Raw genomic sequence first — 23,413 nt, 5'->3', positions numbered from 1 at the left:
ACAAATTGGTATACTTAGCGGTTTCATTTCATTGATCAATAGATTTGAGCGTGAAGATGTTGAAAGTTTTTCTGGGCTTTCGCTCAAAATGGATGTTTGAACCCAATTGGAGTCTGTTTTCAAAAAATTACCGTTTGTTTCGAGAACAAATGAAAAAGTTCTCGAAAAAGAAAATCTACTGAGCACTAAATAAGTTACCTTGGAAAGCGTTTTTAATAAATTAATGTACAATCGGGTAAAAACTTGAATTTTTAGACCACAAGTTGCAAATAAAGGAGTTGTGTCCATGTGATGCGTACTTAGTTTGTGTTCACAGATATTTTTTTAATTGAGCATTCATCTGTGAGAAAACACTTATTCTTAGCCCCAATCTATAATGAAATTTCACCAAATCATATTCCCATTGCCTAATTGTCCGGTGATTTCACCCCATTAAAACCTCTTTTCCCCTGCCTAGAAACACTAAATTATCCTTCAAACTAACATCTACAATGTTCCAATTATCAGAACAACAGTTTTAGGACAATGAGCTGTTTAGGAAAACTGTGTGGAACTCGAAACCAGAATCCATCAACTTGCACAGCATTTAAGCCGATTGGCTTGTTAAACACTATCATTGTTCGATCCAGACTCAGTTGTGATCAAAACAAATTCAACATGAAACTAGGCTTTGAATGATGTTAACGATTACACACATATTATGGGCTGATGGGCGGCTTTAGCAGCTTTATCTGGCCGGGGGGAAAATACAAAACATTATTTCGCACATATTTGCCCAGATATCCGCTGATTGACAACGCAAAATCGGGGCATGGAAGGGTTCATTGGTTTTATGTTGGGGAAGTTGGAACCGAATATGCCGATGTGGAACGCTGATAATTTTATGAAAACATTTCACATATTTGGGGCTGATAACACACATTTTGTCTTATGGGAAATTGTGCTCTTGCTAAGACTGTTTCTTTGTTGAGAAATGCGGAATTAATGATTTAATTTACCAAAATTTCACAATCGGACTGTGAATTGCTGTCGAAAGTGGTCGATTTAAAATCGTTAGCATGTTGCATCACAATCAAGTTTTCTGTCACCCTGTTGCACAAATAATGCCGATGCGCAACCAATGTTATGTTTGTTTATGTTATTTAGTGTTATTTTTTCTGTTTGTCCATGTTTGTCATCAAATTTTAATATCTGTGCCTCTAACACATAAATTCGGTCTGTAGCTAACCAGCAGATTGTATGCGTCGTTTTGTAGTCTCTAATCCAGTGTATCTTTAAGTAAGAGATCCATTATACATTTTTAGTTTGGGGCAACAAAATAGAATAGATGTTTTACGCGTCATTAACAAAACGGATGATTCTGCACATAATGGGAGAAGTAATTTTTTACATTGTTAGGTAGAAAAGATAAGGGAATTTTTGACAATAATATTAAGAATTTCTGTAAAACAGGGTGAAATAGCTCTATTGAAAATGAAACTGGAGACAAAGAGGGGCTCGTCCTAAAATTGCGCAGGACATGTTCCACCCAGTCTGTTATTTTGGACCAAAAAAACCAAATTTCCTTCGTTAAATCTACAGGAATTTCCATTATAACATGTGCTGCTTTATTTGAATCGAACCCTGCATATCCAATTCTAGAACTCAATTGGAACCATAGAATATGATTGTAAATACTCAAAGTAGATCTAGGACCTCATTTTGCACCACACTGTTGCACTTTGTACATAACAGCACTTTGCACTCTAACATCACTAAATTCGCTTTTGGATTTTTTCGTTTATTTGGCGGTGTTATCAACTTGGCTCATTCATTAACTACTTGAGAAGAATCGGGATTTGCCATTGATGCTATTCTGTGGCTGGAATTGATCCAATGACGGTTTCTTTATTTAGTGTTGCGATCATTCTAGTCATGGATTTGAGGCCAGTTTTTAGGTGATAATTTTGGTTCATTGGACAAAAAATTGCTGAATCAGTAACAAGTTTACAGAAACACGATGAATATTATCACTAAAAAACTGGCACGAATCGAGCAAACTGCCATTCTTCCTGATCTAACAAACACTAATACTGTCACTTACACTGTTCTTTTCACACAGACCACTCCAGTTCTGAGCACTTTCTCAAATCATCTCACTTGATTTTAAATCGCATCGAAGCGCCGTCATTTTGGATTCTGAGGGCAGCTAAAGGCGCAGACAGATCAGAACACGCCACTCATCTTCATCTCTGTTCACTCGTGTATCTTTTGCATTACTTATCTTGCTCGGAGACATTGTTCGAATGGAATTTGGGACACTTTGGTGCACTGTGAAGATAACTAGTTGCAAAAGAATGTCGACCATTCTAGTTAGATTATTAATTAAGAAACTACTCGTCAGTTTTAAATTGTAATTTTCCTAGATATTATGGCATGTAATGGGTAACGGACTAACGAAAGTTTATGCATTGATTGATGCGCGGTTTGGTTAAGAGCTTTGAAAAATTTACGAATAATCTGAATTGATTAATTTAATTTTTTGCGGCTTATTGACTTCAATTTACTGTGCTCAGGACATTAATTTCACTTTTGCGCCAGTATTTTGTTGACATTTAATTTTTTCAATTGTTAGCTTTTTGAACACAAATATCTACGGTTTCAGTAGTTTTTGCTCAGAATGTAAAATTCACTTTTGTGCCAGTATTTTGTTAAAATTGTAATTTTTACAATTTTTATCATTTTGAACGCGAATATCGACGGTTTTAGTGTCAGCGTTTCATGTTCATAGTTTACCTGCAAATAAAATGGAAGATTCCTTTACGAAAGATCGAAAAACTAAAATTAAATAAAAAACTGGAATTAAATTTAATATGGAAGAACTGAAAAACAGTTTAAAAATACATGTTCCCCTTTAAAAGGTAGTTTTGTTTTTAATATTTAGTTGCAAGATTTTTAAAAGTCTTAGTTTTGAGTTTGAAACCAAAGTAAAGGGCAGAACATTTTTTGTTTAAAAAAAACAGTTTCAAATGATTTGCTGTCTCTTAAAAGCTCCCATGCGGTATTTTTTTATTTAATCTTTAGTTGCAAGTTTTTGGTTCTTCAAAAATGTAAGTTTCGGCATTAAAATAATCGTGAAGGAGCCAAGAAATTATGAAAAAATATACCAACATTGTGCCTCTGACAAGGGGAGGCTTGACCCCTTTACAGAGGATGGAAAAGCAACTCTAGAATTAAAGAAAAAAAAATAGGAAAAAATACAATTTGAAACAATAGTTAAGAGCCCTGAAAAGCATTTTTGCATCTTTACTTGCAAGTGTTTAGTTTGACTAAAATCTCAGTTTTGGCCTTAAAACCGAAGTGGAGGGCAGAGGATTATGTGAAATGAAAACAACATTGTGATCTTGACACGGTGAGGCTTAACCCCTTTACAAGAGATGGAAAAGCAATTTTAAAATCAAATTTATTATGAAAGTGGTAAAAGACCACATTTAAAAGGGATCATAAAGTTCATATTTGTATTCGTTTTTAGTTGCAAATTTATATTTCTTCAAAAATCCTGAGTTTTAGCCTGAAAACCAACAAAAACCAAAAAAAAAGTAAACTCCTTTACGAGAGGCTTGGAAACAAATAGTTTGGAAAATATATTCCGATTTAAAATCCTTCATAGAACATTTTTGTATTTAATTTTTAGTCGCAAATTTTAATTTTTGTCAAAAATCTCAGTTTTGGCCTTAAAACGAAAGTAAAGGGCAGAAAATTTCGAAGAAAAATGCAACTATGCCTTCCATGAATTGGCTGCCGAAATAAGCAGATTTGAAGCCATTGGGGATTTGAAAAAATCACATGAAACTGAACAGCTGAAACAAAAAAGCCGATTTTACCCGAAAATGCGCAAGACTAGAGAGATGAATTTGCGGAAGACAATATTCCATAATTTCAGTGAAAAAATGCAGGTCAAAAAATTTGATTTTATTTTCCAACTCGGAATGCGGGCAAAAAATGGCGAAAACTTGTGGGAAAAGCCCCCCAGCTGGAGATTCTTAACCAAACCAAGCGCAATCGCCAAATGTAAAAGCTGAAATAAAAATCTGTAAAAAGAAACTAACACGAAAACTAACACTGCTGTAAATGTATGTATAGCATCATCCTTCCACAACACACACTTTCAATGGTAGGAGTAGTTTCGAGGATCGGTACCATCGTCACTCCTTAACCGAACCGACAAAACAAAATAACTCAACCATGGGAATTGATACGATCGATGTGCACCGCCCGCTCAGCTTCAGCCAATACCACAGCTTCAATCGCTATGAACTGCCCAGGCCGAACGACAATTGGTCGTACGCATCGACCATGATCGCTGGCTCGTACCACAACGGCAAAGAAAAAAAATACAAACGACGATCGCATAACGCGAAAAACAAAAATCCCAAGACAGATCGGGACGCGAATGGCAGGCCGAGGCCTTTGCAGTTGGAAAACGAAAAATACTACGATTTGGTGTTTCCGAAGAGCCGACACAGCGACGGTATGGATTATAGATATGTTTATCAGCCCGATAGCTTAGATCATGCCGAGTTGTAAATATTGTGTTCTAAGGCTGTTGCTTATGTGGTTTCCTACATTGCTTTGTGTTGGTGTTTTGTACATATAGAACTGTTAAGGGTCCTTGTTCTTGGCTTTGTTGGTTTGGGACGTTGATGAGGACAAATTCTCAATGCTCATTTCATTCTCAGTTCTCTACGTATAAACTAAAATGGATCGATAATTCCGAGGAAGTTTCACTGTTTTATGCAAATCCTGATTAGTTGGGGCGGGTATTTGCAACCCCAACCAACTTCATCCAGCAGATAACTACTTCAAAAACTATTAAAACTGTGGTGGTAATCTGCCCGATACTTACACGTGTAAATTGGCTATTAGCCGGTAAAGTTGAGGATAAATTTCCGGCTTATTTATTGGGCAAAGCTCTATTGAGATACCTATTTCAATATTTTTTGTTATGCTGTTGGCACTAAACTAAAAAACTAGTTTCAAAGTATATTTCTACTATTTATTGAAATTGTTATAGTCTATAATGTATAATGTGTTTACATTAAGAAAACGTATGTATAAATCATCAGTGTTACATCTAAAACTTTAGGTAGACTCGAATTTAAAGCTCGATATTGTACTTGTTAGATCGGTAGATTTTCTTATATGTGATGTTACAATAAATACTTATAATAATGTTATTAACATAGGCTTTTAATGTAAATCTGATAGGTAATAATTCATCAGCCTGTAAATATTTGGAAAATTTATCAATAACATTATGACTGGTTTTGTATCAAGAATCTTTCTTGATTGATCAGTTATTATTTTGTGTCATAACTTAATTTACCAAAGCTGCTCTATTTACCAATTTATTTTAAGGGATCCTTTTATATAATCGATTATATTTTGACTTTAAGATGGTACTATATATGTGTAAAATAAATTATTCGCAAGTAAGCAATCGGCTTTATGTCTCGTTCCCAACATCGAGACAGCGCATAGGGAATTCTGTCGCCACTATGAGATGTGTCCTCATTAAAAATGAACGTAACTCAAGTTTCATTCCTCGTCAATTTTTAATATATCGCATTAATAATGACCAATTTGGGACACCGTGTACGTAGGGTGAACTAAATATAGCTTGTGCAGATCGGGGCATAAAAAGCTAAATTTGCCTGTTTGATTTAGAAAGGCGGGAGGATTTCATGGGGATTAATTGGCTATTTAAAATGTATAAAAGCAGGAAATTAAAGCTAAAAAATAACGAGAAAAGTTACAGGGCGTTAAAATTCGAAGTTTTATTTTGTGTTGACTTTCTGGCTTTTGCAATTTTTGAGCCAATTGCCTAAATATCTCAAAAAGTGTCTGTTAACATCAAAGACGCGTATCCAAGACTACATAATTCAAAAATTCGTCAAAACTCCACAAAAAAAGCTATAAATTTATAACTTTTCGGTCGTATAACGTGAAGTATCTGCTATTGATGACTATATCAAGTTTTTTTGTCAGTAGCACAGTTTTTGCACAATTGATTTTTAACGTGTCTGTTAACATCAAAGACGCGTATGAAAATCCAAGACTAGTTCAAAAATTTGCCAAAACTCCGCAAGAAAAGCTATACATTTATAACTTTTCGGGCGTATAACGTGAAGCACCTGCTATTGATGACTATATGTTTTCCTCTGTAGCACAGTTTTTGCGCAATTGATTTTTAACGTGTCTGTTAACATAAAAGACGCGTATGAAATTCCAAGGCGAATTAAAAATTCGCTAAAACTCCACAAAAAAAGCTATAAATTTGTAACTTTTCGGGCGAATAACGTGAAGTATCTGCTATGAATGAGTATATAAAGTGTTTTCCTCTGTAGCACAGTTTTTGCGCAATTGATTTTTAACGTGTCTGTTAACATCAAAGACGCGTATGATAATCCAAGACTAATTCAAAAATGCGCCAAAACTCCACAAAAAAAGCTATAAATTTATAACTTTTCGGGCGTATAACGTGAAACACCTGCTATTGATGACTATATAAAGTGTTTTCCTCTGTAGCACAGTTTTTGCGCAATTGATTTTTAACTTGTCTGTTAACATCAAAGACGCAAATGAAATTCCAAGACTAGTTCAAAAATTTGAAGTAGCTGCTATTGAGTTCTGTATAAAGCGTCTTTCTCTTTAACCCAATGTTTGCACATGGATTTTTTGAAATGCCTGTTAAGGCCTTGATTGGCTGTAAAATTCAGGCAATCAAAAATTTGGATGATTTTTTATTAAAAAGATCAATTTGTGTACATAATTCTTTACCCTTTCAGTCATTTTTACGATTTTCTTATCAACTGACGAACTTTCACCAGTTTTCGAGGCATAAGTTGCTACCGCGTTTGCAAGTTTCAAAAACTCGCTTCCGCAAGTTACAAGTTTCTAAAAATAAAACTCATTACACATTTTGTGGCCGCTGTTTGACAACAATTTTATCTTAATCCAGTACATATATCAAATTTAATCGCCAGGAGAGTTATCGATAAAGCATCAGATGAATTAAGTATCACCTTTGTTGAGTCAGTGTGTGTGCGCCTTAATTTTGGTGAAGTTATGTGTAACATGTACAATTAGGAAAACATCGAATGGGGGATAGTAAATGCTGTTGCTGTTGCAAAGTAAGTATATATACATAAACTAGGAATTTAATGCAAAAATACAATTTTCCAGTGGTCACTTTTGAACCTTGATTTGCAAATATCGGGCAGCATTTGCGGTGAAAACTGTTCGATTGTTTCAATAACCATATTGAATTTAATGATTTTTTCGCAGAAGAGAAGATATTCGCAGGATTCTTCATCGCCAGAAAGCGATGACAATGAGACTGCAAAAGAGCGCCCAGTTTGGCAGAAAATTCTGATCTGGAGCTTAGCAGTATTGTAAGCTTTTAAACTTTTCCGAGTTTTTCGGCCAATTTGATGTGGATTTTAGGTTTATCATACTGTTCCTAGTTTTCCTCTTGATATGGGTAGTTGTTCCAATAATCTTTTGGACATCCATATCATTCCAAAGATTCATGATTTTCTACCCAAGTAAGTCCCAAAGTGCTGTGGAAAATCGGCATTAAATTTCCTGCTAGAACCGAGTTCAGTTTTACGAAGCTCAGGAAAAATATTGCCAATAAACACTTTAGATCGCTTAATTGGCAAATATTTTTTTTAATCTAATTGATAAAAATTAAGTGATTTTTCACATCGAATATCAAGAGTCTGTTGAGTAGACCGGCTACTGTGGTTTTGTTGCTCAACTCATTTCTTATGGAGTTTTAGATTCTACAATATTTATCGTCCTTATACCTTGAATTGAGTTGAATATTCACCAGTTGTGCTTAATGAAAGTAAAACTTTCCCACTTTCAGTCGATTCTCCAAAGGATCCACAGTTTGATGATCCCGAAAAATATGGTATAGATAATGTGTACAACACATACATAACAGTCAGAGACTATTACGACAATAATACACTCACCCAAATAGGAGCATGGCTTATTTTACCTGAAAACCTGCAAAATTCCCCCTCAAACGACGTTTCGCAAATTATCCGAGAATCCCAGTACGATCTTCTAGTGTTTCTTCATGGGGTTTACGCGAATCGCGCCAAGCCAATTGCTCAGTACAAAGTGTTCAGGAAGAAATTTTTGGTTCTGGCTATTGACCATCGAGGTAGGTCCAGGAGGGTTAATTATTTGGTTATTTAGAGCTGGACGAGTTAACTTTTCAGGCTATGGAGATTCAGGTTCCAACGTGCAAATGCTGGAGCATGGAATGATAAATGACCATCTGCAGATCTACGACTGGATCCTGGCCAAGAACTTCACGAAAAACATTTATTATTGGGGCCATTCACTGGGTGGGGCTTTGAGCTGCCATATAGTGCGGGCTCTAAAGGAGCGCAATAATGCTGTTCCCACAGGACTGATTTTAGAGTCCACGTTTACTACTCTAGTTGAAGCCATTGAGAATAATGCAGTTGGCAAGGTGAAATTCTGGCTTCCAAACTGCGCCTAAAGCGCAACCAACTCTCTTCTATGTTGTTTTAGATATACAGTTGGCTGGCGTATTTTAATGCAACTATTTTAAATCCTTTGGATGAAAATGGGTTTCACTTCTACTCAACCACTCATATTCTTCACGTTGATTGTCCCATCATGATTTTGCATGCGGAGGATGATGGCATGATTCCCTCAGCTCTGGGAGAAAAGGTATGTTGGTCCTTTAAAAAAGAAAAATTTGATGTTTTTTGCATCTGGATAACAATCATCCTTGTATATGTGTGAATTTTAGCTTGCAAATATCTCAAGCGTTGAAAGGGATTCTGCCACCCAAGGCAGCGTGACGACGCACATTTTTTCTTCGGATTATGGTTACGGACACAATTATATAACGTCTGATACGAATATTCCCCAGTATATTGAGTAAGTTTTAAAGTCAATTAAAATGCTTGAAAAAGCCCATTGTTGACGTGTAAATTTAAAGCAGAATGTGTGTCTTTTGCCTCAAAGTTGGGGTTTTGCAACTGTGTTCCAACCCCAACTAACCTTATGGAATTTATCTGTATGGTTTATAGCTATATTATAGTTGGTAGCTAAAAATTGAGGCAGGAAAAATGGGCAACAAAAAACTTAGAAAAACAAATAAATTAAATTGAGGAAATAATTAATCCTTAGTGTCGATTTAGTTACTTTTTAAAGTTTCTTTTTCAGAGACTTCAAGGAAGTATGTGAATCCTTCACCCAGCAAGGTCCACGATCCAGGGATTAAGCAACTAATACATTTTGTAAATTTTGTATTTAATATCAGTATAAAATTATATTTAGAAAAGCATGCGTAAAATTGTTTCAAACACATTTCAATAGTTCAGTTGCTTTTTTCCAAATTTGCTACTGTTTGTCCGCTTTAAGCAAAGTGGAAGCGCGATTTTGGGCATTCATGGAATTAAAATTTGCTCCTTTTTGGGCATATTTTAGTGTTTTCTATTTCCTGCTTCTGAAGAATTTTTATCTTTAGTCTAGTTTTTGCCTAACAATTTTGCGAAAGCTCAAAAAAATACGACATAAATTTACAACTTTCAGGGCAGAAAATGTGAAGCCGCTTCTATCGATTCCTGTAGAAAGCGTTCTTCTCTGTAACAGAATTTTTACATATAAATTTTTTAAAGTATCCGTTAACGTGAAACTCGCGTGTAAAATTCTAAGAGTTTTTCCGAAGAAAATTTCAAAAATTCGCCAAAGCTCCACAAACTTCGCTACAATTTTGCGACCTTCTGTGCATATAACGCGAAGCAGCTTCTATTGATTGGTGTTTAAAGATTCTTTCTCCATAATACAGTTTTTGCATAGTGATTTTCTGAAGTGTCTGCTAACGTAAACGACGCACGAAAAAATCCAAGACTTAAAAAAATTCGCCGCAACTACGCAGACTTTGCTACAATTCTGCAAGTTTCAGGGCATATTACGTGAAGAAATTTCTATCAACTGCCGTATAATGCGTCTTTCTCAGTAAGTTTTTGCATACTGATTTTTTTGATGTCTCTGTTACCGTAAAAGACGCGCGAGAAATTCCAGGACTATTTAAAAAATTCGCCAAAACTCCAGARACGWCGGTATMRCKYKRSAACTTTCAGTGCATATAACGCTAAGTAGCTTCTATTTACTACTGTATAAAATGTCTTTATTTTTTGCACAAAATTTTTGCATAAAATGACTTTTTCAAAGTCTGTTAACGAACAAAGCGCGCGGGAATATGCAAGACGATTTCAAAAATTCGCGAAAACTCCCAGATCTATCTTATAAATCTGCAAATTTCAAAACATATAACGTAAAGCTATCTTCTATTGACCACTCTATAAAGTGTCTCTCATTTGGGCAGTTTTTGCACAATGGTTTTCTGGATTGTCTGTTAACGTAAGAAACGCGCGGAAAATTCCAAGGCTGTTTTAAAAATTTATGAAAAATCGACAAACCACGGTACAAATTTGCAACATTTATGGCATATAAAGCAAAGTTCCTTCTAACCACTACATCAGAAAGCTCCTTCCTGGTGAGCAGAGTTTTTGCATGATGATTTTTTGCAGTATCTGTTAACTTGAAAAAGACGCGCAGAAAATTTCATGACTATTTAAAAAACTCGCTAAAACTCCACAATCTGCATTGTAAATTTGCAACTTTCAGAGCACATAACGCAAAGATTTTTTTTCTATTTATTTCTTTCCAAGGCATGTATCTTTTAAGCACAGTTTTTGCATTCTGATTTCTAAAGGTATCTATCTCTTAACAGAAAAGCGACGCTGCATAAATCCAAGTCTATTTCAAAAAATCGCCAAAACTCCAAAAACGCGGCTATGAATTGGAAACCTTTAGGGCATATAGCACAAAGTGTCTTCTACTGATTGCGATATAAAGCATTTTTCTCCGAAGTCTAGTTGCAGCATTACAATTTTTTGAATGTACCCACTAGGGTAAAACTCACCTTTTGTAGTCAACGGCGGCGAAAGCCCAAATATCTTGATACCCTGTATATTTCGAACAAATGTCCACTTATACAATACCTACACACTTAAAAGTAGGCAGATATCTGCAGATACGTGAAGTCAAGCACCACTCACCTGCGCTTATCAGGCTTACACCAACTGTAATTTTGCAGCTGTTTGCCATCATTGGGAGATTATTATTTCAAGATGAGGCAATTAGTGTGGTGTGTGGTGATATTTCAAATATTTGTGAGTGTGAGTTTAGGTGCCAATATACTAGCAATTATCCCAACAGCGTCGTTTGCCCACCAAATGCCGTTTCGGCCCTTGTGGAGGGAATTGGCAAAAAGAGGTCACAACATCACTTTGGTCACCACAGATCCCATGGATGATCTGAGCCTGAAGGGGGTGAAAGAAATCGATATTGGATACGGATACCAGATAATGGAGAAGCACCAGGTTTTCGGTACTGCAGATGATCAGTGAGTGTTGAAAGTAAATGTTGCTTAGTGTGGATGAATTTCAGATACAATCAGCAACGACTCAAAGAGTTTTATTGAAATGGGTCGAGCGTTCGTTCGCGCTTTCAACGAAACGAACAACAAGTTCTTCCAGAGTCCGGAAGGACAGAATTTGATTCACAACAAGGACAATCACTATGATTTGTTGATGGTTGAAGCGCAACTTCCAGCCATGATGGTTTTTAGTTGGTGGTACCAAATTCCTTTCATCGGTACAGTTGCTTCTCACTCTGGCCCTCCCAAACCCCCAATAAACCAGGAACTTTCCAGGATTGAGCTCCATGGATTGTGCGCTTCAATACCACGACACTGCGGGCAATTTGGTGCATCACTTAGTGACTCCAGACCCGAACATGCAAGTCCAGGACACATTTTGGGACCGTTTGAAGAGCTTCCTGTACATTTGGATTTATCGAGCTCTGCTCAATTTCACCACCTTTCCCAAAGAACAGCGGATCCTTCAGCAGTATTTTGGGGCAAATGTGCCAACAATCCCGGAGATTCAGAATAACATGAGCATGCTTTTCGTCGCCACTAATCCGATTTTTCAACCCATTAGAGCTCTGATGCCCAACACCATCACTGTGGGAAATGGGATGCATATTGGGGAAAGCAAACCTTTAGCGCCGGTAACTTCTCCAATAGAGTTCAGATCACCTACCTAGATAAAGTTCTCAATGAATTTTGTTTTTCAAGGAAATCCAACGTTTTCTGGATGAGGCTGAAGAAGGCGCAATCTATTTCAGCTTGGGAACCAACGTGAAAAGCGGATATCTCAATGCCTCAGCCAAAAGCGAACTCTTGAAGGCCTTCACCGGGTTGCCCCATCGAGTTCTATGGAAAACTGATGAGCAGTTTGATGATTTGCCTGCGAACATCAAAGCCCAGAAGTGGTTTAGTTCTCAGCCGGATATTTTGCGTAAGTTTCCGTTCTGATTGAGGAAGTTTGCCTTAAAATGTCCCCGCTAATTTGCAGTTCATCCCAATATAAAGCTGTTTATTACGCAAGGCGGTTTGCAATCTATGCAGGAGTCCTTGAATGCCAACAAGCCAATGATAGGAATTTCCTTCTTTGGCGATCAACACTCTAATGTGGATCGCATGGTTCAGCTTGGGTTCGGCCTCAAAGTACATAGACATAACATTACAGAGGAAACTGTGCGGGAGGCTGTTGGGGAAGTAATCAGCAATTTCAAGTAGGTATAGACTTTTTAAGTGAGTTTTGACCAGTTATCTGAAGAAGCCTTTCGGTTTCAACTAAGCTATTTTTTTTATAGATATTTAGACAAAGCTAAAGAATTTGGTGATATTTTCCGAGATGCGATTGCGCCAAATGTGGAAACAGCTGCATGGTGGACAGAATACGTTTTGCGCCATAAAGGAGCTAAACATTTTAGAAACCCTTTACTGGACATGCCGTTGTGGAAGGCGTACATGCTGGACGTTTTCGGTCTGATTTGCCTATTTATTTTCATTTTTATCCGGCTTTTAAGCCTCATTTTGCACTCAATTTCCCGCAAGATTTGTTGAATAAATACTGAATGTGCAAGGATTGCAAGACAATTGGGGATGTTTCTTTGGCATTTTTGGCAGCAACGACTTGAATTTTTATTGCGTAGAAATAGATTGATAATTGCCACTCATTTGAATTGCAGATCCACACGCATTACAAGGTAGTTTTGTGCAATTTTTTATGTTTGCTGCTGGAAAAGTCCTGCCGTTGAGTCGGACGGAATCACATATTTTTCATAGATATTCCTTGAACTGCAATTTCCTGCGTTCCTGTGCTGCACTCGCGTATCAGAACTCCCCAAATCAGCAACCAAACTCATAATGCTTTTGATAATTTCAATATAATTTAATTACAAAAATCCGCACAATAATACAAAACCTATTTACTACCAACATCAGTCCATTTTTACCTTCGTCCGTCCACACCTACCTAAAAGGTGAACGTAAACAACAAACCCACAAAAAATGACGCAACAAACGACACTAAATAAAGCGAGAAAAACGAAAAGAAAGTCCAAAAAATAATATTGATACAAAGGCAGAGTGGAAGCTATTGGATGTTTCAAAAAATCAACCTTTGGATTCCTGATGGCAAATTCCGTCCACCAAACAGCCTTTTCCAGTGGCGTCCACGGTTGGTCCGATATTTGCTTGCCCAATTTCAAGGCTGTATTGCGGTATCTACACAGAAAAAGTTCAAATTAAAAGTGCTAAAGTTTTCGAAATTGTTTGTTATTTCTATTAAGTGCATTCCATAAATTGCATCAGTAAAAACTTTGTTAAAATTGCAAAAGCTCTTTAATTTAGCAACATTGGTGGAGTTCAACGTCAAGTCTCTGTATTCTTCTGATTGCTGTACAAAGAATCGCTCTTGTCAGTATAGTTTCTGCAGAGTGATTTTCTAAATTATCGATTAACGTCAAAGAAACGCCGATTAATTTTAAGTCGATGTAAAAAATCGTCAAAACCCCAAAAAATTTCCTACAAATTTACCGCTTTCAGACTATGTCATGTGAACTGTCTTCTATCGATGACCGTACAAAAATCATCATTTTCTTTAGTCGAGTTTTTGCATAATGACTTTTTTAAAGTAGCTGTTAATGTACAGGAGACCGCGGAAAATTCCGATTCGATTTAAAAAATTCGTTAAAGCTCCAAAAACATTCCTATAGTTTTGCAACATTCGTGGCCTTCAAAGTCAAGTGTTTTCTATTGATCGCTTTGAACGGCGTTTTTCTACTTAGGCGAGTTTTTGCATAAAAAAAATTGAATGTGTTAGCAAACGTAAAAAAGATACCGGCTCGAATTCAAAAACTCGCGAAAACTGATAAAATATCGGTATGAAATTGTAGCTTTCTGGACGTATAAAGTAGAGTGTGCTATTCACTGTTGCATAAAAAATCGCCTGTTTTAATAAAGTTTTTGCATAATTAATTTTTAAATATCCGTTAACGTAAAAGAGACGCTAATTAATGCATTCTATAATGCATGCATAAGTCTATTTCAAAAATTCGTCACTCTCACAATTTTTTTATGCATTTATGTCTTCTTCTATAATTAATAGCGTGATATAATAATAATTAGCGTGAAGTGTCTTCTATTGGATTGGTGCAGTTTCTGCATAATGTTTGTTCGAAAGTGTCTGTTAACGGAAAAAAGACCGGATCGATATTAAAAAAGTCGATAACTTTTCTAAAATTAAAGTGTTTTCTATTGATTTATATGGAAGGAATGTCTCTATGTGGTCTGGTTTTTGCATAACAATTTTTTGAATGAGTTCGTAAGGAGTCATCGGGTAGATTTAAAAAATTTGCCAAAACTCTCAAAACAACGTTATGAAGTTGTAATTTTCTGGCTGCATCTAGTTAATACTGTATAACACATCTTCCTCGATCGCAAAATTTCTGCATCCTGGTATTTTGAGGTGCCTGTTAACGTAAAAGAGACGATAGAAAATTTCATCTTCGTCTGAAAAATTCGAAAAACCTTCAAAAACTGCAATAAATGTGCAATTTTGAGGGCATATGAAGAGAGGTGTTTTCTACTGATTCCTTTAGAAGATGTTTATCTCTTTAATCTAGTTTTTGCATGATAATTTTTTGAAATTCCTGTCAAAGTAAACGGAACGCCGGGAAAGTTCAAGACTATTCCAAAAATTCATGAAAACTCCAAAAAATACGCTATGAATTTAACACTTGCAGACTATACAACGTCAGGTGTCCTTTATCGATTTTTGCATAAAAAATCGCTTTCTTTAACGCAGTTGTTGTCAGTCACATAAACGAAAGTCTTCCATTGATTAATATAAAAGAAATTTCTCCCTTTGGTCCAGTTGTTGCTTAACGATTTTCTGAATCTGTCTGTTAACGTGGAGAAGACACGGGTCGAATCCAAATTGGCAAAAACTCCAAAATTTTTAAAAATCAATTGCTATCACCAGACTGAAAACTTGCACTTACTTTGTCGATGTAATTAATTTCAAAATAGCGCTCATAAAATTTCGCACTGTTACGTTCCGACGATCCAAAGCGAGTCCAAATCCATGTTCAACCACCATTTGAGCGTTGGATATTTGGTCCCCATAGAAGGGTAGAACCAAAACTGGCACCCCAATGAAGAGCGATTCTTCCAGCGATTGCAACCCACCTTGGGTGATGAACAGCTTGATGTTTTTATGCCCTAAAATAAGACAGTCGTTGAAAACTCTGGAAAAATCACCAGTCCACTGTGGGGTTACTCAAAATATCCTGCTGTGGCAGCCAGTTGGAGAGGTGGACATTTTTGGGAACCTCCATGCTGTCGTTTAGCTCTTTTTCATATTTCCACAAAAATTTATAGGGAAGTTGTCCAAAGGTCTGGATGATGGCTGATTTGGTGCTGCCAGGCAGCTGTGAGCTCCGTATCGAGCTGCCCAAGCTGAAATATATCGCCCCGTGTTGGGCGTCATCCAAGAATCCTTGAATATCCTTCGAAAAACTTCATATAAATACATGGCTTGAAAAATCCCACTGAGCCTACCTCAGGTAAACTTTTGGGCGGTTGAATATGTAAACCGCCCCCGACGTTGATGGTCTGGGCATTCAAAGGCCGCTGTATGTGAAAAACCGGATTCACATTAATAAACAGCAAGCTCGCCTTTTTGTTGAGGTTTTCCACCAGAGGAAACTCGCTTCCAAAGTGCTTCTGGATTAACTCATTTTCTCTAGGTCGGATTGAGTAGGTAACATACGCATTCCACGCCAGGTAAAACAAGGTGCGGCCCAGCCGTAGTTTCAAATTAAGTTCTCCAGAAAACCCCAGATCTAAAGCTGGATATAGAATAGGGTGAGTGGGGTTTCCGATAATATTGTGCACATCTGAGGCAGCATCCATGGAAACAACCCCTAAAAACATCGCTTTTGCAACTTTCCAGTTGTGGGTAGTTTGAGGACTTACCGATGAAAGGGCATTGGAATTTGTGGGCAAACGCCGCTCCAACAGTTAGATAATACTCGGTTATCACCAGATCAAAAGACTGATTGCCGGCAATCAAGCCCTTAACTTCCGGGTGGCTCAGCTCTTCGTCTGCTGCTTCAAGCACCGTGTCGAACACATGGAGAACATTTTCCAGGCTCTGTTCGCCGGAGCTCAAAACATCGAAAAATTTCGCCTTTTCCAGCCTCGTGTAAACCGCACTAAGGTCAATTTGAGTGATATTTTCATGGGGTTGCATGGGGTTTAGAGTGAGCAAAGTGATCTTATGCCCGCGGTTGGCCAGTTCGTTCCATAGCGGTTTGTACACCGATTGGTGGCTGTAGAACGGCAATGGGATGAACACTAAAATCCTTGCGGCCGCACACTCTTGAAGCAAAATGTTGAAGAAATTGACGAAAAATATGAAATTTAGAAACATTTTCGCTTCCCTGGGCCACTTTGGACCTGAATACTTGGACAGTTATCCGTTTAACACTGCGAGAATCTTTTCAAATCGAAGAAAGCAACAAATTCTTATCTATTTAGTTCAGTGCGTGGCGTCCAGTCTGTGTAAATAAAGTGTCGGATTCTGATAGTAAAGTGCTGTTAGATTAAGGAAATAGTTTGTTTGGGTGTCTGGCATCAATTCCTCATTGAATACAGTAAATTTGCTACCGGGTATAAAACTCGACCTATCTAAAAATAGAAATTTCCCATATTCAGGTGGATATTAAGACACTTTAATAAGATTAATATTGAATAAGCCAAAAAAATGCTGGAGTGTTTAACGGAGAAAAGACAATACCTTCAGCAGCAACTCTCTATTGACTTTATACATCATCCGGATTGTAACTGGTATATTTCTGGCCGAATGCGTTATTAATATTAACAAAAGCTTCTGGTTCTCAGCAGACCAATCGTACCAATTTAGATCGTAAATTGCGGCTGTAAACTGGCCGCCCTGGAAAGGTTTGTTCCTCAGTTAAAAAAGTGCAAAAAAGTAGATAAATTTCTTTACCGCACAATTTGTTGCTAAATTACTTACCAAAGAGTCGCATTCTTCGCTGGCATCCACAATGAGAAACGAGCACACGACATATGTGAGACAATCAATGATGGTTTGAAAAATGTTTGCTGTTGGCTGAAACCACACGATTAAATCATGTTTTAAACCTTCAATTCCTACTTTAGTTTATTGTTTATTGTGTGTTTCTTACCGTGAATTGCGTCACAATTACTATAAACCCCATCAGAAATCCGCTCAAGTAATATGTTAATTGAATCGTTTGCTTGGAGGAATATAAGTCATGATGGTGCCTGGAAATGCATTTTTTTTACTTAAACTCAAATGAAAAATCATCAGGGACGCGACGAATGAATCGAGCTCATTAAAAAACATGGTAGAAGTTTCAAATCCGAAATATTAGGCATTTTCGGCACATTTTAAGCGTTTTTTGAGCGTTCACGATCTTTAGGCGACGATTTCTTCCTTTTTATTGACCCAAACACTTTACAAATGCATATTTGTAACCTTCTTGCGTCGAAAGGAATCGATTGATCTCAAGAAGCACGCACGTGAAATTTTGATTTTTGACCAAAATTTTTCCTAGGGTGGGGGTCGATTTTTTGAAAAAATTAAAACTTTTACAACATGTCTTAAATTTCACATCATTTTGAGTTCACGGATGCGAGGAATGCATCGAACTCATTGAAAAGCACGGTAGAAGTTTCAGATCCGAAATAATAGATATTTTCGGCACATTTTAAGCGTTTTTTGAGGGTTCACGATCTTTAGCCGACGATTTCTTCCTTATTATTGACCCAAACACTTTACAAATGCATATTTGTGACCTTCTTGTGTCGCAAGGAATCGATTGAGCTCAAGAAACAAGCACTTGAAATTTTGATTTTTGACCGAAATTTTTTCAAGGGTGGGGGTCGATTTTTTGAAAAAATGAAAATATTCTCAAAATGTCTTTAATTTCACACCATTTTCATCTCATGGACGCGAGGAATGCATCGAACTCATTGAAAAACACGGTAGAAGTTTCAGATCCGAAATAACTATTTCTGTTGCAAATACAAATTTTCTTATAGACAGTGAATGTGTCGAGAATACACTTTGCGAGCAATCTGATGTTCCATTTTGAAAATTAGTTAATCGCGGTGAAATTCAAATTATTTTGCTCGGGAAATCGTCTTTTGGACCTTAACCGATTGCAATTTTCCGAGATACAGTTTTTATACAAAATCGTTCGTTTTTCCACAAATTTCAAAATTTTCAAATCGGCCCGATATTAACAGTTACGCAGAAAATCTCCATATGCAAAAAGCTGTTTTTCCAAAAGAAAATCGACCTCAAATCCGCAAAGAAATAATTGATAACATTTGTCTTTTTTTGAAAAATCGTCTTTTCGACCTTCAAACTCTGATGACGTCCAAGATTCTCTAGTGATTTTAAGTTTGCAAAATACGATTTTTAGACCAAACCACTCGCTTTAGAATGAATTTTCAATGATCCAAATCGGGCCCGTATTAATAGAGTTACTAATTCATTCATACTGAATTATAATAACCCCAAAATATTCATAATTTTGCAAAAAAACTTCAGTTTAGATCGGTGGTTTTTCTCAATTTTCCCATTTGATTGAAATCAACTTTGTCATCGCCTCGGGACTTTCTGACCAGAAAATTGACCACTTAAAATTGAAACCCGTTCGGGCCTTTCTCTTGCTTTTGTTATCCCAAATAATTTCACACGTGCATGTCAGTCGATCTTCACAAGCTTCGAAAGCTTGTGAAAAATATCATGTACCTACGTGCTAAATCTCAATAAATCGTCCCTTATCCCCCATAAATTTCGACCATATTTGAAACAATCCTGAAAATTTCAGCTTTAAAATCTTGTCCCACACCATCCACAGATCTCGAGCTGAATCGAATCTCAAGTTTGAACATCCACAAGAAATCGCTTATATGCTTCATGCTAAATAAAAATTGGGACTAAAAATAAAATTGGCTAAAATGTGGACAACATTTGCCTCCCACAGATTGAGTTCTTTCTTGAGTTTCTTCTGATTCTTCAAGAAAATTTTAGCCTCATGCTACGCTTAGTTTGGAAAATATCTGCTTTGGAAAGGGAAAACGCAAAATTGCTGAGCAAAACTGAATCCGGAATTTGAAAAATCGCAGACTCAGTTCGGAACATTTTTGCCAATTTTAGAAACGTATATGTATTTTTACAGGAGCAATTATTATTCACATTTCCACCCAGTTGGCTTCAATGCAAACCTCGCTAACCCTAAACTACGCACCTTTTTATGTCTTTATGCTTAAGAGCAATTGCTCTTATATGGTTTCCAATGCTTTTCTGAGCCCCCCATGGGGACTTATGGTCGAATCTAACTTTCCGGGTTTTCACGTAGTCAATCAACACGATTAGGTGAATCGCAACATGGAAAAGTTCACATATCACTAGAACTGGGACTATTATTGATATGGCTGTTCCCACTAGAAATATCACAGAGACCCACACTTGTAGCAATTTCGCTGCAACAGGCGCTGAAAAGGATGCAATTAACTAGTGAATTAATTAATTAATTAAATTATTAATATACCTTCTGGCCATTGCTGATGCAGCATGCGACATAGCAATATGCTGTTATAGGAATCAATTTTCCAAAAGTACAGATTTAGGCCAACTTTAACGAAAGAAAAGCAGCAAAAAGCAAAAATTTTTATGTGTATTCTTTTGACTTTATCATGCACCAGTTCCTTGGCCTTATGACTTGCCTGGGTGATGTCCAGGGCAAAAAATGGCTGAGATTTTGCGATTTGCTCAGCAACTATTGGCATCAGAACTGCGTATAGAGCGGTTATCACAATTATCTAAAATTTGCTGCATTACTGAGAGATTATTTAAAAACAGTATTTCCTTGTTACATAAATGGAAATTATATAAAATGCAGAGAATTGCAAGAAAAAGCCTGAGTCGAATGCAGTAATAAATTCAACGGTCTGCACGATAATTCCCAGAAAAGTAGTAAAAGTGGTGAAATAAATTATGGGCCAGAAATAATCCAACATCTGCGCTATCCGGTACATGCAAGGCAAAAGCTGATCTGAAAATAAATTTTATTTTAAAAAATCCTATACTTATTTACAGACAAAGTCCAAAAGAGTGCTAAAAAGTAGCACTTACTAGAATCCAGAGTGGGAAACATCATTTTTGGTCGATTTCTTCAAAATTTATTCTCCGGTTTTTCCTTAACAGAGTTTCACTCTGAGTTAATGAGTGGATTTGTCAAGAAGGGTGTAGAGATTAGAGTAAACACGAAACGGAAATACAGAGATTTATTTCCTGCGCCCATTAAAAACGTATTAAATCTAAGCATTAAACCTTTAAAGCACTTAACGATGATTTTCCAATATTACTTAAATAGGTATTAGGTGCACATTCATAAACGAAAAATAAATCTGAAAAATGAGGCTTTTGTTTTTTTCTATGGATTTATAGTTTTCCATTTTAATGCATTAATGCATAAATTATTTTTTACGAAAAAATAAAAAGATAATTGCCTAAAGCCTTTTAATTTATTGGTTAAAAAAATATATTTGATTCATGCCTTCATTTGTAGAAGTGGTTAAAAATATGCACATTTTTCAGTTGATTTTCCAAAAAATTTTCTTAATTTATAGTAGTTAAATACCCCTAGTAGCGCTGTCTCTCTCCTAAAATGTTGCTCTCTCACTCTTGATCATACACTATTCTTGCATAGCTCGATGGTTTCCCAGAAGGATGGCATCTTTTCAACGTCGATGGGTTTGAGTTGGCTATAAGTACAGCCAAATACAGGTTAGGATTTCAGTTGAAGTCAGACACAAAGTCAGATTCTACTTGTCTTTATCTATGGTCAGATTTCGTGTGTGACCTAAACAAATCGCTAGTGTTGTGCAAAGTTTATGCTACATCTAATTCACAGACTATAAGTGGAAATAAAGTGCTTCATTATGGAAGGAACTGATTTTGGAAAAGCTTCGTGGTTCGTGGATCAACTCCGCTGCCTGAGAATCGAGAATTTAAAGGGTATGTACGCAAAACAATACAAGCATGCAAAGTAAAGTATTTAAAGCAATTTCCAGTATGCTGGAATGAATATTGTTTACTCCTAAGTTTGAAAATGTTTATTTCGAAACCCTGTTGTTCAAGCCTACGATTTTGGCGCAAATTCATTCGCTGGAAAGCCTTTATAAATGCACGTTTCTTCGAATAAACAACATTTCAATTCACGAGCTTTACGGCCAGGGTCTACAAAAATTTTGAATAAAACTGCCCCTAAAATCTCCTTTAATTAGATACCTGTTTCGACATGTGCTAATCGCATGGTATTTTACATTCCCCGATACAAAATGACCGAGTTTAGCGCATCTAGATCTGTACCTACTTACATAAGAAACCAAGTCATAATTGTTTTCTATAATTAAGTGGTTCATCAGTTCATAATTACTTCGTCATACAGAATTATGCATTTTTCCTTGTTAGGCACAGTCCAAAAGCCATCTTGTGCTTGGTTGTTTGGGCATTTTTCACATAGATAGTTTAGTTCCGATACTTCAGAGGATATCAAACAATAGCTCAGGGGGGTAAAATATCATTGGAGCCGACCCAAACCACGGCGTGCACAAAAGGTGTGAATTTGCTTTCTTCATTCGACCTTTGGGTCCTTTTGTCAGATTTATCTTGACCATTCTATACCCCTAAGATTAGAAAGTTTAGTTTGGGATTTCTGAGGTTTGCCCAGGCCCCAGAATATGCTATTTGTGAACGTGGTCTGCAAAATTATTTCAGTCTTTCTGAGCAGCGAATTTGAAAACGCCACCTTCAAATATTCCTTTTGTTTGTACCTGTCGAAAGTGCACTTGAAAAAATTCAGCAAATCTTTCAACCCATCTGCACAAACTGGCTTTCAGTAGCCAGATTTCAGCAAATGAACTGAACGAAAATTTGGCGTTTGAACACCCAAAATTGTATTTGTTATCAGCAGGATGGAAAATTTGAAGAATTGAAGGATTGTTTTGCACATTTTTTGTTATATTTCTATATTGAATGCGTTTCACACAAACTTAATGTAGCTGAAGCTTGAGCACGTGTATCTAAATAAAGACTTCCAAAAAGTAGGTAATATTTTGGCTTTGAAGGGGGCGGGCTCCGGCACAACTTTTTTTTTGCAACAAAAAAAACCACGCAATACTAAAACTTTTGAATTTGTTGAGAAAACTGCCAACATTTCCTTATCGATAGTTCACTTGCTAAAAAGGCCATTTATTTATCTCTAGAATGATGTACAAATGAGCTTTCTTGCTCATTTTGCCTCTGAGATATGAGCAAAGACGGGACGGAAAACATTAAATTTTGGCATAATCTTGCACCTAAGTGTTTGATATTCATATTTCGCTTTCTGTGTCAAAACTACTCGAATTTCCTCACTTACGTTGTTACGACTGAATCGACTATTCAATTCTCTATCCAACGATGCCAAAACGAATTCTGTGGCTCGAATGGTTCTTGAGAAACTTCAAAAAAAGCAGCGTTATGTTCAAGTGGATTTTGCAACTAAAAAAAAAACCACGCAAATCTAAAACTTCTTGAATTCAACCATTTTTTGAGAAAACTGCTAACATTTCCCCATCCATGATTCACTTTCTAAAAGGGTCATTTATTTCTGTCTACAATGATGTACAAATGAGCGTTCTTGCTCATTTTGCCTCCGAGAAATGAGCAAAAACGGGACGGAAAACATGGAATTTTGGCATAATCTTACGCCACCCTTGCACAAAACGACGATAATTGTTCTAATTTCATAGACAACAGAAGACTGTATTTTTTCTACATAACCCCCCCCCCCC

At 36.6% G+C, this 23,413-nt stretch overlaps 5 protein-coding genes across 7 annotated transcripts in view; 4 read left to right on the top strand and 1 right to left on the bottom strand.

The window, feature by feature from the left end:
* LOC109544899 (irregular chiasm C-roughest protein) overlaps nt 1–5,475 on the top strand; it is a 143,870-nt gene extending 138,395 nt beyond the window's left edge. Inside the window, exon 13 of one of the 2 annotated variants that reach the window (XM_019915320.2) lies at nt 4,123–5,475. In XM_019915320.2, coding sequence (XP_019770879.1) covers nt 4,123–4,566 — 444 coding nt within the window. In that variant the 3' untranslated portion in view covers nt 4,567–5,475. Of the gene's footprint in view, nt 1–2,101 lie in introns of both variants that reach the window. The other variant, XM_048668902.1, reaches the window with a different exon arrangement.
* A 1,566-nt stretch (nt 5,476–7,041) lies between these two features.
* On the top strand, nt 7,042–9,376 carry LOC109544907 (lysophosphatidylserine lipase ABHD12). Its single transcript, XM_019915331.2, has 8 exons — nt 7,042–7,172; nt 7,327–7,433; nt 7,486–7,586; nt 7,913–8,215; nt 8,274–8,530; nt 8,593–8,754; nt 8,837–8,967; nt 9,256–9,376. Exons 1-8 carry the CDS (start codon nt 7,140–7,142, stop codon nt 9,311–9,313), a joined length of 1,152 nt encoding a protein of 383 aa, XP_019770890.1. The 5' UTR covers nt 7,042–7,139; the 3' UTR covers nt 9,314–9,376.
* A 1,734-nt stretch (nt 9,377–11,110) lies between these two features.
* LOC109544869 (UDP-glycosyltransferase UGT4) lies at nt 11,111–13,218 on the top strand. Its single transcript, XM_019915270.2, has 6 exons — nt 11,111–11,487; nt 11,548–11,754; nt 11,813–12,171; nt 12,239–12,461; nt 12,519–12,738; nt 12,820–13,218. The coding sequence occupies exons 1-6, from the start codon at nt 11,229–11,231 to the stop codon at nt 13,070–13,072; spliced, it is 1,521 nt and encodes a 506-aa protein (XP_019770829.2). The 5' UTR covers nt 11,111–11,228; the 3' UTR covers nt 13,073–13,218.
* Nucleotides 13,219–13,379: 161 nt separating this feature from the next.
* LOC109544868 (UDP-glucosyltransferase 2) lies at nt 13,380–17,912 on the bottom strand. 2 transcript variants are annotated; one of them, XM_019915269.2, is made up of 8 exons: nt 17,725–17,912; nt 17,553–17,648; nt 17,313–17,468; nt 16,490–17,203; nt 16,073–16,437; nt 15,792–16,020; nt 15,514–15,733; nt 13,380–13,735 (listed from the first exon to the last, which is right to left on the bottom strand). In XM_019915269.2, exons 4-8 carry the CDS (start codon nt 16,944–16,946, stop codon nt 13,450–13,452), a joined length of 1,557 nt encoding a protein of 518 aa, XP_019770828.2. In that variant the 5' UTR covers nt 16,947–17,203; nt 17,313–17,468; nt 17,553–17,648; nt 17,725–17,912; the 3' UTR covers nt 13,380–13,449. The 2 variants fall into 2 exon arrangements, with proteins under 2 accessions (XP_019770828.2, XP_048524860.1); XM_048668903.1 differs by having other exon boundaries at nt 16,490–17,468.
* Nucleotides 17,913–21,354: 3,442 nt separating this feature from the next.
* Nucleotides 21,355–23,413, top strand: part of LOC109544892 (transport and Golgi organization protein 6 homolog) — a 5,470-nt gene continuing 3,411 nt past the window's right edge. Inside the window, exon 1 of the mRNA XM_019915311.2 lies at nt 21,355–21,593. Coding sequence (XP_019770870.2) covers nt 21,518–21,593 — 76 coding nt within the window. The 5' untranslated portion in view covers nt 21,355–21,517. The remainder of the gene's footprint in view (nt 21,594–23,413) is intronic.

This window comes from Dendroctonus ponderosae, unplaced genomic scaffold (genome assembly GCF_020466585.1).
Source record: "Dendroctonus ponderosae isolate FM_Combo_2020 unplaced genomic scaffold, Dpon_F_20191213v2 Dpon_F_20191213_8, whole genome shotgun sequence".
Classification (NCBI taxonomy): domain Eukaryota; kingdom Metazoa; phylum Arthropoda; class Insecta; order Coleoptera; family Curculionidae; genus Dendroctonus; species Dendroctonus ponderosae.
This window is presented reverse-complemented; position numbering and strand designations above follow the sequence as displayed.